Raw genomic sequence first — 17516 nt, 5'->3', positions numbered from 1 at the left:
AATCAGAGATCTCGACGACAGAACCCAGCCAATCAGAACACGGGAGGCTTGGCGCACTCGGGGGCGGGCCCGGGCGGGTGAGGATCCGCCCCTTGCAGCTTGGTGGCCAGCGCCTTGACCCAGGGCTAGCTGGAGCAGAGCAGGTTCACAGACTCCAGGGACCGGGCGCCTTACGAGCTGGGAGGCGGTGCCCTAGCACCCCAGCTAACTTCCCTACAGGCCTTGGCCTTAACAGGTATTGGTTCCTGCTGTGGACGCATTTAGACCCCGGCCTTTTCTCTCTGGAGACTTTGTGCCTATGGCTGGGGACAGAGTGAGGTCGTTGCCTTGACGACGACAGCATGCGGCCCGCGGTCCTCCTGAGTGTGAACTTGCGGTGGGTTGAGGCCAGTCTGCCTCCCTACCTGCTTCACCTGGGACCCCTGACTGTGTCTGTGGAAGAAATCGCGACAGCAGTAGAATTGCTAGTTGGCTAGTCAGCATCTTTTAGACCTGCGAACGAGATGCATTTCACCTCAATTTTGTCTCCAAGTTGAAAACCTTTGGGTATTTCCACGCCAAAGGATTTAAAAGAAACAGTAAGTATAATACTTTTGAAAGCTTCTATTATTTCGTTCTTTTATCTATAAGAGATTTCAACCTGTCTTTAACAAAATAAAAAATAGCTTTTTTTTATTATCTAAATTATTAGTGTGAGACCCATATGCTTCCATGGCAAATGTCCAGAACTACCACATTGCCAATTGGCCAGGTTTCCTTTTAGTTTGTATAACACTTAACATTCCCAAGTAGAAGGCATGAGAAGTAATGGTTTATGAGTAACCGTTTCAGGAAACAAGAGGCTTTTTAAGCCTTAATATTTTTAAAGTATTTGTGGGAAGTGCCACTTGAAAAAACAGGTGTGTTCAGTGTGCTGTGACCAAATGTGCAGTTGGTTGGAGAATACACTTGGAGTAGTCAACTTGCAGAATGTTAGCTTGTGACATGCTTCAGAACCTCTTAGACATGCTTAAGGTAACTTTAACTGTGTTCACTTTGCATTTCCAAATATTGAGGACACTAATTGCAAATGTTTTAAAATGATCCAGGTTATAGATTCCAGCTATTTTTGTCCTTGGTATGATAAGCCTAAAGTCTAGTCCTTAATAAAATATGCTGTTTTAGTAGAAGGAAAAAAAAATTAAAGGAGAGAGAATTACACTGAGAATTTTTTTTCAAACACCGACATTTTATTTAAAAATAGCTAATAGAGGTTAAATGGAAGTTAAAATGTCAAATGTATAGAAAGTTAGTGTCAGAGACACTGTTCTGTAAACAGTTTATAGTAGAACCTACTATCAAAGCTGGTAGTAAAATAATGAAATAATCGGGTTGGTGTTGACTGGGATTTATTTTCTCCCTCCCGAAGATCAGTCTTCTGACTTTTCATGTATATATACTATATATATATAACTGTATTTAACTATATATATATATAACGATATATACTATATTATTATATATATAATAATTATATATATATATCCCCTAAATTGTCAAATGTAAACTGTTGAAAATGTATTGTATACATCGGATTATCACAGTTTGCTAAAAAAAGAGGATATTTGTTTCGTCTTTGTCATCAGTGTACAAATAGGGAAGCAAGGAAAACATCACAATTCACAATCTGGGTAAATTAATTTTAGATTGCCGTAGGTACACTACTAATGTTATAGGTAAGAATTTTTTTTTCTTTCCAAGTTTTATGAATGAGTGTTTTTATATTGTCAGGTTAAAAAAAAATTCAACTATGAATCATCATTTGAATATATAGTTACCAATAGACTATTTTTTTCCTCCCAAAACTTTTAGAACCATGTTGGGATTAACAGAAATATTTTTTATTCTTTGCTTCTGGAATTTAATTTCAAAATCAGATGGTAAAAATAAATTTAACTTTGAAGTTGTAGTTTATTAGCTTTTATATTTCATGGCGATCAAAACTTATGAATTAAAATCTAACCGTATCTGGGCTGAAAAGTTTCTTGCTAGACCAAAATATGTAGTGGAATGATTGCTGGTCCTTCACCAATTATTAGTAAAGTAAGAAAGATTTTGTTAGGATTGCCTTCATCTAGAAAATGTCATATAATGGGATGTAAAAGAATTCTAAACACAAAATTCAAATAATCATACTTATAGTGATTAATCATTAAAAGGATTTTTGAAATACTGTATTTGGTACACTAACATTTAATTATTAAAAATCTGCTTACACACTGTGATGTCATTGCTGTTATTTTATATGTTCAATATAGGAATTTAATTACTATGGTAATAAAAGTAAAGAAAAATAGTTGATCAGAAGTTGTTAGTGTTAACTTGGTAATATTTTTCCCACTAGACTTGAAAGCACATAAAGATCCTCAACTTTGATCTTTTAAACCTGATGTAAAAAAATAAATTTTATCTTCACTGTAACCAAATTCACTTGTGCCTTTTTCACCTTAAAGTGAACAGGAATTGTGTTTTTCTAAAGTAAACTGTTATTGTTTTGTATAATAGTTCAAGTATTGCTTTATCTTAATTAAAAATATATTGACATTTCATTAACATGACATTTAGTAATTTAAATTTGAAGTTAATGGCTTCAATTCCATTTGCCTTGTCTATTATGAAATGTATGTGAATATTTTGAAAACATAACTTAGATGCAGAAATATTACACAGGACAGCCATCGATGCAGTGTCTGCTCTAATATGGAAAACAGGTGTGGAAGAATTAATTTGGAAGGGTGAAGGAAATTAATGTACTCAACATAATTAACTCTATGTTTTGGTTTCCACAGCAAGAAAAATTCCTACTGGTTTTTAATTAAAATGGAAAAATATGAGAACCTAGGATTGGTTGGAGAAGGAAGCTATGGAATGGTGATGAAGTGTAGGAATAAAGATAGTGGAAGAATTGTGGCCATCAAGAAGTTCTTAGAAAGTGATGATGACAAAATGGTTAAAAAAATTGCTATGCGAGAAATCAAGTTACTAAAGGTAAGTTATCACATATATTGAATTGAAAAAAAATGAGTTGTTTCTTGAGTGACAGTAATTTTTTTAAAAAATGCTGTTTTTATATTTGTTTTATTTCCATAACTTGGCTTAAAGTATACATTTCTTTTTTTTTGGCAGTAAACAACAAGATTACATATACATATTCATTTATCTCATGAATACAAACATGATTTTAAAATTATTTGTTGCTTCTCTCTTATCTGCCTATCTATCTATCTATCTATCTACCAACAACTGTGTTGGGGGTCTCTAAGACCACTCACAGCACTCAGCAAACAGTTGTACTCTTGGCTGTGATTTATTACAGAGAAAAGATATAAAGGAAAATCAGCAAAGGGAAAAGGCACATGGGGTGAATTCCAGAGGAAACCTGTCACTTTTCTTCCAGTGGAGTAACACAGGATGCACTTATTTCCTCCAGCAATCAGTTATGACAACACATGTGAAATATTGTCTACCAAGGAAATTCATTAGCGACTCAGTGCCCAGAATTTTCCTGGGGCCTTGTCACGGAGGTACCCCCTGCCTGGCTCATAACAAAATCCCAAACTCTCAGAAGAAATGCAGGTATTCAGCATAAACCATATTGTTTGCACCGTGAGCCACTTTATCAGTTCTGGAAATGAAGGAACACTTCTGAAATCCAAGTACCCAGGTAGCGAACAAGGGCTCACTTTGCAAGCCAGCTTTCTAGGGGTAAAAGTCTCAGACCTGCTATGTTAACTCCCTCCTGCCACCAACCCCCCATCAGTCTAACCTGAAGTTTATCAATTTTATTTATCTTTAGAAAGAACCAATGTTTGGCTTTGTTGATCTTCCCTGTTGTGTATTTCTTTTCTATTTCATTAATTTTTGTTCTTTAGTATTTCATACCTTCTACTTATTTTGGGTTTATTTTACAGTTTTTTTTCCTAAACTTCTGAGTTATATGCTTACTTCTTTAATTTCTAGTTTTTTTTTCTCATATATGCATTTAAGGTTATAACTTTCCTTCTAAGAACAGCTGGTATGTATCCTAGAAATTTTGATTAGCAGTTCAAAATATTTTCTCATTTTCCTTAATTGCCAAACATGTGGAAAATTTCTAGGTTTTTCTCCGTGGTTATTTACTTTTGACCCAATTGCCCTGTGATCTGAGTTTATGCTATGTAAGATTTTATTCTTTCGAATAAATACCTAATATTTATCCTTTCCACTATTTATCAATTATTCCTGAGTTTCTTTCTTTTTTAAAAAAAATTATTTATTTAATTTTGGCTGCATTGGGTCTTTGTTGCTGCGCGTGGGCTTTTCTCTAGTTGCGGCGAGCAAGGGCTACTCTTCGTTGCGGTGCACGGGCCTCTCATTGCGGTGGCCTCTCTTGTTGCAGAGCATGGGCTCTAGGCGCGCAGGCTTCAGTAGTAGTGGGTTGCGGGCTTTAGAGCGCAAGCTCAATAGTTGTGGCATGTGGGTTCAGTAGTTGTGGCTCATGGGCTCTAGAGCGCAGGCTCAGTAGTTGTGGCGCACGGGCTTAGTTGGGATGTGGGATCTTCCCGGACCAGGGCTTGAACCGGTGTCCACTGCATTGGTAGGCGGTTTCTTAACCACTGTGCCACCGGGGAAGCCCCTGCTATATTTTTACATATCCCTTGGATTCCTCTTACCCCTCCTAGGGATTAACTACCTTTACTAGTTAACACTGATCTACATTAAATTTTCCCTGTCCAGGCACAGGCACACTACCAGCCCAGGGCCTCCTCAGTAAGTTCAAAGTACTTGCTTAGAGTGTCTTGTTTTCTGTGTTCTTCATTATTATTTATATTGAATATTGTTTTTGGAAATTTATTTGTAGAAATGCTTTGAGCCTAAGATAGATAAAAGTTATCTTCTTCCAGAGAGGATATTCATTTGCTTCTGCCAGGTGCATGGGGATGCTCCCAGGCTAGTATGTTAATCCAAATTCAAGGTACAGGTGATATGAAGCCTGGACTGGTTCATTTCCGTTCATTTTCACTGGGGAAGGTTTAGTCCTTAAGGTCCCAGCTTAAACTGGAGGTGGTTTCTGAAAGACCCCGCCTTTGCAAGGCATTTAGACTTGACTCTTCCTTCCCTCTTAGTCCCAAGAGGACACAAAAATCTAACCTCAGTTCCGTATCTGTTACTTCATAGCAAAATCAGCTTTGAGTCCTGAGATTCTCTGAGTTCTCCTGTTATTGATTTTGACCCAGTAATTCCTCGCTATCATCTTAGGTCTATTTCTATATGCTTAAGAAGATTTTCAGTCCTTGTTCTCTTCCCTTTTTGGTTTTTGAGCATTCTACTCAGATATCCTCTAGCTCAGAGATTCTTTCATCAGCTGTGTCCAGTCTACCAATAAGCCAATCAAAGGCATTCTTATTTTGTTACAGTGTTTCAGTTTTTTTAATTTTTTTTTATTTTTTAATTTTTATTTATTTATTTGGCTGTGCTGGGTCTTAGTTGAGGCACGAGACCTCTTAGTTGCCGCATGCGGGCTCCTTAGTTGTGGCATGCAGGATCTAGTTCCCTGACCAGAGATTGAACCCGGGCTGCCTGCATTGGGAGCGCAGAGGTTTCTGAAAGACCCCGCCTTTGCAAGGCATTTAGACTTGACTCTTCCTTCCCTCTTAGTCCCAAGAGGACACAAAAATCTAACCTCAGTTCCGTATCTGTTACTTCATAGCAAAATCAGCTTTGAGTCCTGAGATTCTCTGAGTTCTCCTGTTATTGATTTTGACCCAGTAATTCCTCGCTATCATCTTAGGTCTATTTCTATATGCTTAAGAAGATTTTCAGTCCTTGTTCTCTTCCCTTTTTGGTTTTTGAGCATTCTACTCAGATATCCTCTAGCTCAGAGATTCTTTCATCAGCTGTGTCCAGTCTACCAATAAGCCAATCAAAGGCATTCTTATTTTGTTACAGTGTTTCAGTTTTTTTAATTTTTTTTTATTTTTTAATTTTTATTTATTTATTTGGCTGTGCTGGGTCTTAGTTGAGGCACGAGACCTCTTAGTTGCCGCATGCGGGCTCCTTAGTTGTGGCATGCAGGATCTAGTTCCCTGACCAGAGATTGAACCCGGGCTGCCTGCATTGGGAGCACAGAGTCTTAACCACTGGACCGCCAGGGAAGTCCCTGTTTTTTGTTTTTTTAATCTCCAGCATTTCTTTTGATTCTTTATTAGGATTTCCATCTCTCTGCTTACATTGCCCATCTGTTCTTGCATGCTGTCTACTTTACCCATTAGAGGCCCAAGCATATTAATCATAGTTGTTTTAAATTCTTGGTCTGATAATTCCTACATCCCTGCCATGTCTGCTTCTGATGATTTTTCTGTGTCTTCAAATCGTGGGTTTTGTCTTTTGGTATGCCTTGTAATTTTTTTCTTCAGAGCTGGGCATGATGTACCAGGTAAAGGAAGTGCTGTAAATAGGCTTTTAGTAATGTGGTGGTGAGGTTGGAGGAAGGGAAGTGTTCTGTAGTGCCATGATTAGGTCTCAGTCTTTCAGTGAGCCTATGCCGCTAGCCTGTGAACTTTACAAGTGTTCTTCAGGTTTTTTCTCCCCTCCTTAGGTGGAATAGGATGGCTACAGTAGGCTGGAGTTGGCTATCTCCCTTCCTCAGCTGGTTAGGCTCTGCTTAACTAGTTCCCCACAAGGGCAGGCCTTGTTAAGGACAGGGTGCTGTGGAATTTTTCCAAATGGTTCCTTTTTTCCTCTCCCTGTGAGAGCTGAAGGAGATTCTTCTCTGAAATTTACTATTGGAACTTGGCTGAGCTCCTAGAAATAACATCTTACAGTGTTGTGTGGTTGCCCCTGTGACAGGGTTTCCCCAAAATTTTTAACTCTCGGGCTTAGCCACATTGAGCTTCCGGTAACTTATCCATTGCAGTTCAGGTTTTCCTACCTTGGCATCGGTTCCCACAGAGCTTTGCCCTCGTGAGTCTCTGTTCCAGGAAGCAGAGACTCACTGTGTTTGCTGGTTTGTCTCTCCAGTCTTGGAGCCGGTGGTTTGAGATGTCGTCATAAGAGATGAGATGTCCTCTCATCTCTTATGAATCCAAAAAGAGTTGTTGATATTTTAGTCTACTCAGTTTTTTACTTGTTAGGATGGAGTGGAGACTTCCAAGCTCCTTACATGTGGAACAGGAAACCGGAAGTCTACATAGCTTTTATTATTTTATTATGTTTTAATTTTTTGGCCGTGAGGCTTGCAGAATCTTAGTTCCTCGACCTGGGATTGAAGCTGGGCCCTCAGCAGTGAAAGTGTGGAGTCCTAACCACTGGACCACCAGGGAATTCTCTACATACCTATTAAAATTTAAGTTTACTAGAAGTTTGTGTGTGTGTGTACTTATAATAAAAAACCAAGTGAAACAATAGGCCATTAGACTAAGGTGGCTCTAATGCCTTGGCACCCTGTGTAAACAAATCAAAGGAAACCTAAGCCAGACTCAATTCCTGTAAATGCTCAAAGTTAAGACATTGTAAGTTAAGCACAACCAGTCACAAACAGTCAACTAGGCTTTCCCAAGTAAAGCAACCACTTAAGCTGGAACCAATCAAATAATTTACTTGCTTTGCTTCCATGTCTGCTCTATAAAAGCCTTTCCCTTAGCTTCTTTTTTTTTTCTTTTTAAAATAAATTTATTTATTTATTTATTTTTGGCTGCGTTGGGTCTTCGTTGCTGCGCACGGGCTTTCTCTAGTTGTGGCGAGCGGGAGCTACTCTTCGTTGTGGCAGGCAGGCTTCTCATTGCGGTGGCTTCTCTTGTTGCGGAGCACGGACTCTAGGTACGCAGGCTTCAGTTGTTGCGGCACAAGGGCTCAGTAGTTGTGGCACGCAGGCTCAGTAGTGGTGGCACAGGGGCTTAGTTGCTCTGCGGCATGTGGAATCTTCCTGGACCAGGGCTCAAACCCATGTCCCCTGCATTGGCAGGAGGATTCTTAACCACTGTACCACCAGGGAAACCCTTTCCCTTAGCTTCTACCAGTAGAATGTTCCTAACCTCTTTCAGTATCGTGCTGCCCAGTTCAAATCAATGTTTGCTCAAATAAACTCTTGTCAATTTTAGCGTGTTTATCTTTTAATACACTGATACAAATTTTATTTATCTACTTATTTTAATTTTTGAAAAGGTAACATATGAATATGCTATAAAATTAAAATGCATTTCCCTGCCACCTTTGTGTACCAGCTATTTAGTTATACCTTCCATAAGCAACTGTATCCATCAGAGGAATTCTGGTGTGTGTACATATATCAAATGGCAGCATATTCTATACACTGACCTGCATCTTGCCTTTTTTCCACTGAATGTAGCTTAGTGATTATTGCATACCCGTGGACATAAAACTGCCTTGTTCTTTTTAACTGCTGCATTTTATTTCATTTTATGGATATGTGTTAATTCACTTAATATATTTGGAAAGTGCTTTGTTATCCAACCTGGAATCTTTTGTTTTAATAGCTAAGTTTAGCCCATTTATAGTTATGATGTAACATAAGTTTGGTCTTAGTTTTCCTTTTTTCCCCTCTAGAGTCAGAATGGCTTAGTGGTTAAGAATAAGAAATCTAAATATTTTGTATGCAAGTCAGATGCAGGTCTGGGTGTGTTTATAAGGCAGATGTTCTGGACATGAAGGAGGAGCTAAACAAAACTGAAATGTTTTCAGGAAAAGACAGAGGCTACAATTCCTGGGTTCTAATCCTCCTCTACCAGTTATTGCTGTGTGACCTTGAACAAGTTACTTAACCTCTATGTGCTTTAGTTTCCTCATCTGTAAAACAGGATAATAATTGCAACTATTTTATAGGGTTTTTGTGCTTAAGGTAATGGAACATAGTAAGCACTATGTAGGGGTTAGTTATTATTATTTATAATATTATGTATTTTATTACTACTTTAAAAATATTTTTCTATATAGTCTACTTTTTAAAAAAAATTATTTTTGGCTGTGTTGGGTCTTTGTTGCTGAGCGCAGGCTTTTTCTAGTTGTGATGAGCGGGGGCTACTCTTCTTTGCCTTGCGCAGGCTTCTCATTGCAGTGGCTTCTCTTGTTGTGGAGCACGGGCTCTAGGCACGCGGGCTTCAGTAGTTGTGGCACAAGGGGTCAGTAGTTGTGCCTCGTGGGCTCTAGAGCGCAGGCTCAGTAGTTGTGGCACACAGGCTTAGTTGCTCCGTGGCATGTGGGATCTTCCCGGACCAGGGCTCGAACCTGTGTCCCCTGCATTGGCAGGTGGATTCTTAACCACTCTGCCACCAGGGAAGTCCCTAATTACTTTTTAAATATTGGATGTGTTTCCTTTGGTAATTTGGAAAGGCTTTTTTTTTCTTATAAATGCAAATCTTTATTTCTTATTTTAATCTACAATGATTTCCCTGAATCTTCAGAAGATTAACTTTTACATAAAATATTAAATAGCAATTATAAATTATACTTTGTTGGAAAGGTTTTATTTTGTACTTTTTGTTACCTTTTTAACTATAGAGTTATATAATATAGTTAATCCTTTGTAAAGTAATTATTATACTTCTGTTTCCTCCTCTCTCCCATTCATCCACCATCTGATTTTAGAAGCTATCTTCTTTATCTTAGTGCTTACCATTAAACCTGTAAATATAATTAGACCTTATAATTAAAAATTTCAGGTCAAAAATATAATTCTGTCCCATTGACAAGGAAATCCACATACATACTCTCTTTTTTTTTTTCATACTCTCTTATTTTGTTTGCATCGTCTCTTCTTACTCCTAAGTTTGTTGGTAGTATCATTTGTACATTGTTAGGTTTTAAATATTCACTTTCTATTTTGTAACTGCGATACCCACATTTGTATAACACTTAGTCCTGCACTAATGGATTTACTGCTCATGTTCAGAAAATTTTCTCTGCTGTCTTTTTCTTGAATGACAATTTTTTTGGGTATAAATTTTCTTTCTTTCCTTGAGGATTTTGAGGACTGTATTCTAGTAGTTTCCTCGTCTTTTAAAAAAGAGGCAACAGTGAATTTCCTGGCGATCCGGTGGTTAGGACTCTGTGGTTTCACTGCCGAGGGCTCGGGTTCGATCCCTGCTCGGGTAACTAAGATCCCGCAAGCCGCGTGGTGTGGCCAAAAAAAAAAAAAAAGAGGCAACATTTTCTGTTGAGTGTTCATCTGCCATTTGTGTTTCCTTCTCTTTTCTTATAGTATCTTTGAATAGCGACTGGATCGGTTCCTTTTTGATTGTTTCTTACCTTGTAACAAAGTGAGCCCCTCCTGGACCAGCTATTTGTAGGAGGTTCATTTTCAGGAAAACCTGTGGTCTTGTTCCAGGCTAGCAGGAATCCACCATGGTTCACAACGACGTTCCTTACAACACATGCCTGGGTGTGGGATTGACTTATGTTATCCTTAATTTCTCTGAAACTTGTAGTTGCAGATTTGTTCATAATGAATTGTTTTGCCTTCCACTTGGCTTCACTGACAGATTGTTTCCAGCAAATGAGTTCCTATGTGATTATTCAGACGCCCTCCCCTCCTGTTCCCTAGTGCCATTCAGTTCTAGGGATGGTTTCACTGACAGTCTATGAACCCTATTCTCATTATACCAAAGAAGGTTTTTTGTTTTTGTTGTTGTTTTTCTTTTCAGGGTATGTCACCAACTTTGGAAAACTCTGTTCTGCCAGCTTTGTAGCCACAGATGATCTCTTGGTATCTTCCTAGACTCCTGTTTGAACTTCACAGTGCCGCCTCATTTGCTGTGGGTAGGGGTCATAAATCCTTCTTAGTTTCATCAAAGATGGAGCTACACTTCTTTTTCTCATTGGCTTTGTTGTGTTCTCTGAGAGGAGAATAGAGCAGTATGATCTTTTGACTCTAATTTAAAAACCAAAATATAGTTTCACAATTTATACCGTTTATGCATTTTATTTATGTTTTTCTTATGCCAAGATCTCTTTTAGACTGTGACTAATTACTAGTAATTTGATCTTGTAAAAACTATTTTGTATTTTTCTTTTTATAACAGCAACTGAGGCATGAAAATCTCGTGAATCTGTTGGAAGTGTGTAAGAAAAAAAAGCGATGGTACTTAGTCTTTGAATTTGTTGACCATACAGTTCTTGACGACTTGGAGCTCTTTCCAAATGGACTAAACTACCAACTAGCTCAAAAGTATTTGTTTCAGATTATCAATGGAATTGGATTTTGTCACAGTCACAATGTAAGTGTTTAGTTTGAACAATTATTTAAAAAGTTGAAAATTTAGAAGAGTGTACAATGGACACCCATATACCTACCGCTGAATTCTATACTTGTTAACACTTTGCTATATTTGTTTTATGACATATTTATTTATCTGTTATCCATTTATCTACTTATTAATCTGTCTTATTTATGCATCTTTTTAAAGTAAGTTACAGACTTCAACTCTAAATACTTCAGCTCTGCATGTCATTAACTAGAGTTTGCAGATTTTTTCCTTTTTTGAGGTAACATTTACTGAGTGAAATGCACAAACTTTAAGTAATGAGTTTTGGCAGATACATACGCGTAAGAATCCATTTATTTGTTAGTTCAGATTCTCTTGCCTAGTTGTGAGATATGAAAATCCCTGCTATTACTCTGTTGTCTATCACAACAATTTTATATCCTTTGAGAATCATATAAAAGCAATTCTAGGGGACTTCACTGGTGACGCAGTGGTTAAGAATCCACCTGCCAATGCAGGGGACACAGGTTGGAGCCCTGGTCCGGGAAGATCCCACATGCCGCAAAGCAGCTAAGCCCGTGCGCCACAACTACTGAGCCTGTGCTCTAGAGCCCGCGAGCCACAACTACTGAAGCCTGCGCTCTAGAGCCCATGCTCCACAACAAGAGAAGCCACTACAATGAGAAGCCCGCGCACCGTAACGAAGAGTAGCCCCCACTCGCCACAACTAGAGAAAGCCCGTGTGCAGCAACGAAGACCCAACGCAGCCAAAACTAACTAACTAACTAAATTAATTAATTTTTAAAAAAAGAAAAGCAGTTCTAGGTAAAATGACACAAAGTATAAAATAACTAACACAGTGGTTCTGCCAGTTTTACAAAATATTTTAAATGACATTTTTTGTGTGATTATAAAAGTAACAAATGCTAATGGTAGATGCGGGGCTGGCCCTGTGACCTTTACCATGGATGTCTAGGATGTAATAGAAATTGGTAGCTTATGCAAAATGCTCAGCCAATTAGGATGCTGGTCCTCTGAGTTTACAATAAATATATTTTTTAAAATTTCAAAATACAGTTTACTTATATTAGAGAACTAGGCCTAATAATTTGTTTTGCCTAGCTCTAGAATTTTTAACATTGCCTTCCAGTGTCCTTTTTTCTCCTTCCATAGTCTCTCTTTTAGAAATCATAACCAACTGACCTTGTTTTAGCCTATTTACATTTATTGCTTGATGAGTGCCTCCACATGTGTACTCAGAAATCCACTTAAAAGCCTATATGGCTAAAACTAAACTACTAATTATTCTTAATCAAACCTAACTTTTTCCAGACTTTTCTATTTTTGGTAATGGACCCACTGTTCTTTTCGATTCCCAGGTTTAAGTAAAATATCTGAGATTACTTCCTAAATTCTGTTGATTCTTGATTTAAAATATTTCTACACTGTACCTCTTCCTTTCCATTCCTTTGAGCACCAGACTAGTTTAGGCCCTTATCACCTCCTAGCTGTCCCACGGCTCTTCTCCCCACTTCTAGTCCCCCTCTCTGCTTTACCTTGTTCATGGCCAACATCTTCTTTATAAACACCTTGTTGGTCATGTCACTTCCATGGGTTCCCATGGCCCTGACACAAGCTCAGACTTCCCAGAGTCGCAGTTGAGGCAAAACCTCGTACATAACCTCTACTCCAGAAAAAAACATTTCCCCAGAATCTCCTGATCTGTTCCCATCTTCATTCTTTTGCTCTTTTTGTTACCCTCACTTGGATTGCCCTTTCATTTCTACATTTATCCAGGTCATACTAGTGTTAAAGACCTGTCTTAGAGTCCACCCTTTTCCACAGAAATTTTCCCTGACCAGCCCAGTCTACAATGACAGCTTTACTCTCTTAGTCTTGAGAGCAGTCCTTATCAGAGCAATTGGTTTGGTAATTAATAATATATATTTCATCCAATATCTTTGATCGTTTAAATAAAATTTTAAGCATAAATGTTCTCTTTTTCCCAACTAGGTCCCAGGTTCTTCAAAGCCAGGAACAGTTTTATAGGCTTTTATTTGTACTTATTATAGGGAGAAAAACAGTGCCCTGCATATGACAGGTGCTCAAAAATAATTAATTTGCTTAACTTGATGTGCCAATATATGTCATACTCTGCTTTTTGTCTTAGATCATACACAGGGATATAAAGCCAGAGAATATATTAGTCTCCCAGTCTGGTGTTGTCAAGTTATGTGATTTTGGATTTGCGCGGACACTGGCAGCTCCTGGGGAGGTTTATACTGATTATGTGGCAACCCGATGGTACAGAGCTCCAGAACTATTGGTTGGTGATGTCAAGTATGGCAAGTAAGACATCAGCAAGGTGGTCGGTGGGGAGGGCAGATTTAACTCTCTTTTCTTGATAAAATGGAACATGTTTTTAATATGATGAAAGATCCCTCTAACGCTGAAAGGAAGTTTTCAGTTTAGAGAACTTTATAAAGTTATTTGTAAACATTTTTGGTGCTCCCCCTTTAAACATTCTTCTGAAACAAGTTGGCATGAGTATAATTATTTTAAAGGTAGGGAAATCAAGGTAAGTGGTCTGCTTTTAACAGTAAGTTAGAAGTAGGTATATTTATCACTTGTAAAGAGAGGTAGCATTGACCGGGTGAGTGTGACACTTGCAATGAGGCAAAGTAGCGTGGGCAAGGGTGAGGGGAGAAACGGAACTGTGTGAATAGTTTTAAAAACATAAATCATCTTCATAAATGAATTCTTCAAAGAAGAAGTGATTGGAAGTTTTACTGATTTTGATAGAAATGTTCTAAAATATTTTTTGCAATTTCTCTGTTTTCAGAGTACACGTCATTTAATATTTTCTTAATTACCCTGAGCTCTCATTTTGCCGCCATGCTGTCACTTTTGTACCATGTTATAATTCCACTATGACCTTAAGCAATTTCAAGGTAGTTGTCCCTATGGTAATGATGCCGGAATATTCTTTAAGTTTTTGTGACCGATTTTTAAGACAGTTTTTCTATTTCCCCCTATTAGCTTTCAGTTCTCCTTGTTGTTTGTGTTCGCAACATCCATCTCCTCCTGGTATGCTGTTTTCAGCGTATAGTGGGATAGACTGATGAACCTTGTCAAAATTATGTGTGAACAAAAAATGAATAGCCACTGAATGGAAACCCAAAAGGCTTATTTTCAGAATAAAGTATACTTAACAACTGTTTTGACTCTTCGGAAGTCATGTCACATGATTGAAGTTTCTGGAAATTTGATTTATGTAAAATTGGAAGTTAGTACTTTAAGTTTATAGGGAAATGTATTTTGTGGAGTAATTTAAGGCTTACTACTACTTTTTTCAGTACCAAGAATACCAAATAGTAATATGCAGAACAGATTCAGTCATAGTAAACATATTAGGATGCCAGGTTGTACACCACATTGCTTTTCTTTCAGGGCTGTTGATGTGTGGGCCATTGGCTGTCTGGTAACTGAAATGCTCATGGGGGAACCCCTTTTTCCCGGAGATTCTGATATCGATCAGCTATATCATATTATGGTGTGTTTGGGTAAGATTATACGTCTGCATTTTAAACTTTAGTGATTTTTTTCCCTATGTTTTTGTTTGTTTATATTTATTTTACAAGCTGTTGGTACATTAAAGATGATACGTGTTTTGAATGGATGTAGGGAGCAAGTAGGAAAACCTCATCTATCTCTCTCTTTATATATATTCATTCATTCAGTCATTTGCAGTCTGGCTTTTGTCTATCTGACATATGGTCCTAATCATGCTCTCACGTGCCCTCCTGCCAACTCCCCCCCTAAAGAAAAGAGCAAACATTGTACATTCTCTCTGCACTTTTGCATTCAATAAAACACATGTAGAGAGAATACAAATTATCATATTATCTTTGGGTCAGCAAGCATTTGGTGTTATATGACTATTACCCTCATTCTCATCTTCAAACTGAAAGACATAGGGACTTCCAAAGTAATTTAATCTTGCTGCAGTTCTGACTTTTGTTGCTAGTGCTTTGGACAGAATTTCAAAGCTAGACTATCAAAGTCATCTTACATTTGTTGACATATCAACTTTCTGTTGGGTGATGGCGTTTGTAAAATGGAAATAATGGGTAATTACTTGAGGGTTATTTAACTCTTAGATTTTAGTTTCCAGGTTAGAAATTCAATAAACAATACAATGGTTTCTTATAGCAGAATTTTCATATATATTTTATATTAGGTTAGGTATTAAACTTGAGAGAAAAGATAAAAGTGATCAAATCAGCCCTTAGATACAGATACACTAGGCAAAAATTAAATTCTTAAAGGGTGGAACTTATTTATCTAGATTAGATTCTGACCATATGACTATTAATATTTTCATCTTTGGTCAGCTCTTTATGCTTTGTAGTTAGAAATGCAGTGCTGGTACTTATATCTAAGAAATCATACAATGTTCTTTACCTGTGCTTTTCCTATGCTCCCTTGCGTCTTCAGTTCTATGTATAGTAGTGTGTGAACTTTTCTGAATGAGTACGTTGAGATAAGAATGTTAATTTCTTTTGCGTTGACTTATGTCAAAGCCACCTAAAGACTGCCAGGCGCCACCACAATAAGAGCACTGTGTTCGGTTGGTTTTGCATGCGGAGAGAGTCTCCGCTCTACAAGCTGTGTTACCCTCATCTCTACTCCACACCACCTGTTCCGTGATGCATAATGACAGAGATGTGTGCCATTCTCACTGCCAGGTAATCTCATTCCAAGACATCAGGAGCTGTTTTATAAAAATCCTGTGTTTGCTGGAGTAAGGTTGCCTGAAATCAAAGAAACGGTTCCTCTTGAAAGACGCTATCCCAGGCTCCCTGAAGTTGTGATAGATTTAGCAAAGGTAATCGTACTTTTTCTGTGCACTGTCTGACAGGGAATTTACATTATGGAGATTTGATTTTCTCTTCTTTTTTTCTTGTCCAGTTGATCTTTTAGGACAACAATTTCCTCCGATGATTTAAATTTTTGTACATTTTAAGAGTTTTATTTGGTGGCCGTGGGGATGGAGGGACTTCAGAGATAAAGACCTGAAAATTTTGCTTGTTTTAAGAAACCATTTCATATTATCTGGCAAGTCTTAAGTGTGAAAACATTCTCATAATGACATGTTTAACATTTAAAATGCAAGCCTTGTGTAAGTGGAAAAGAGAAGAAAACTAGGGTAAGAAAATAAAAAGAAGGGTAGAGAAGCAAGAAACTATTAAAGTCTAAGGCATAGGATCATGGCCTGTAGGGTATTGTTAAAAAGGGGCTTTTGCTTAACCACTAGATTCACTGAAGCTAATTTTTAAATGATCATCACCTTTGCCTTGTATTTGATTGAAGAAGACATTAGGGAGATTCTCACTGGATCCAATTGTCTCTAAAAGTGGACCTTTTGGAATTATTAGCTCAAAAATTTCTTATTAGTTAGGATTGTCCGAAAGTGTTGATAAACTAAGTATCTCTAAAAGAGCAGGGTCAAATAACATTTACCCAAGATATTTTTTGCTTTTTTACTTCTGTAAATAACTCATTAAAAAAAAAGTTTAGTAAGCTTATAACTAATTATAACAAGTTCTTAGAATAATACATTGTTATTTTTCTACATAAACTAACAGATACAAATATTTTTCATTGAGACAAGCTTTATGATCTGTCTGTGAAGAGATTTAAAGGGAATAAAGGTAAAACACTATTGTCCAACTTATATCCCTTATGGTAGAATCATATAACTTTTTAAACATTTTATTATAGGAAATCTCAAACATAGAAAAAAAAGTAGAAAAAGCAGTGGTGTAATGAACCCTCATGAGCTAGTCATTAGCTACAACAATTAACAATATTTGGAAAATATTTCATCTATCCTGTCCACACACTCAGCAACTTTTTTTTTGGAGTATTTTGAAGCAAATTCCAGATATTATATGATTTCACTTATAAATGCCTTATTTATTTGTAGAATTTTCTTGTTCATTTAAAGCTACTTATTGATAAGTCCCTTCTATTCTTACTGGCAGTGAGTGGTTCCAGTGAATCAGAACAAGATATAATAAAATCTATAATAAAATGAAAGAACATAGATAAAATAAAATCATCTATGTCAAGTATCTAGCACAGTAATAAACATAGCGTAGGTTCTTTCCCTTCCATTCTGTAAGTACTTTAAATTTTAAAAATTCACAAAAATTCTTTAATATCATAAAATATCTAATCAGTGCTCAAAATTTCATTAATTTTCTCATAATTTCT

At 37.2% G+C, this 17516-nt stretch overlaps 1 protein-coding gene across 2 annotated transcripts in view; it reads left to right on the top strand.

Moving 5' to 3' along the window:
* Positions 1–234: 234 nt before the first annotated feature.
* The window catches only part of CDKL2 (cyclin dependent kinase like 2), a 35128-nt gene continuing 17846 nt past the window's right edge, over positions 235–17516 (top strand). Inside the window, exons 1-6 of one of the 2 annotated variants that reach the window (XM_007113639.3) lie at positions 235–578; positions 2829–3027; positions 11055–11249; positions 13408–13586; positions 14688–14800; positions 15986–16125. In XM_007113639.3, coding sequence (XP_007113701.1) covers positions 2860–3027; positions 11055–11249; positions 13408–13586; positions 14688–14800; positions 15986–16125 — 795 coding nt within the window. In that variant the 5' untranslated portion in view covers positions 235–578; positions 2829–2859. The remainder of the gene's footprint in view (positions 579–2828; positions 3028–11054; positions 11250–13407; positions 13587–14687; positions 14801–15985; positions 16126–17516) is intronic. The other variant, XM_007113638.3, reaches the window with a different exon arrangement.

The sequence above is a fragment of the Physeter macrocephalus genome, chromosome 7, assembly GCF_002837175.3.
Source record: "Physeter macrocephalus isolate SW-GA chromosome 7, ASM283717v5, whole genome shotgun sequence".
Lineage (NCBI taxonomy): Eukaryota > Metazoa > Chordata > Mammalia > Artiodactyla > Physeteridae > Physeter > Physeter macrocephalus.
Note: the sequence above shows the minus strand (reverse complement) of the source record. Positions and strands in the feature narration are given on the sequence as shown.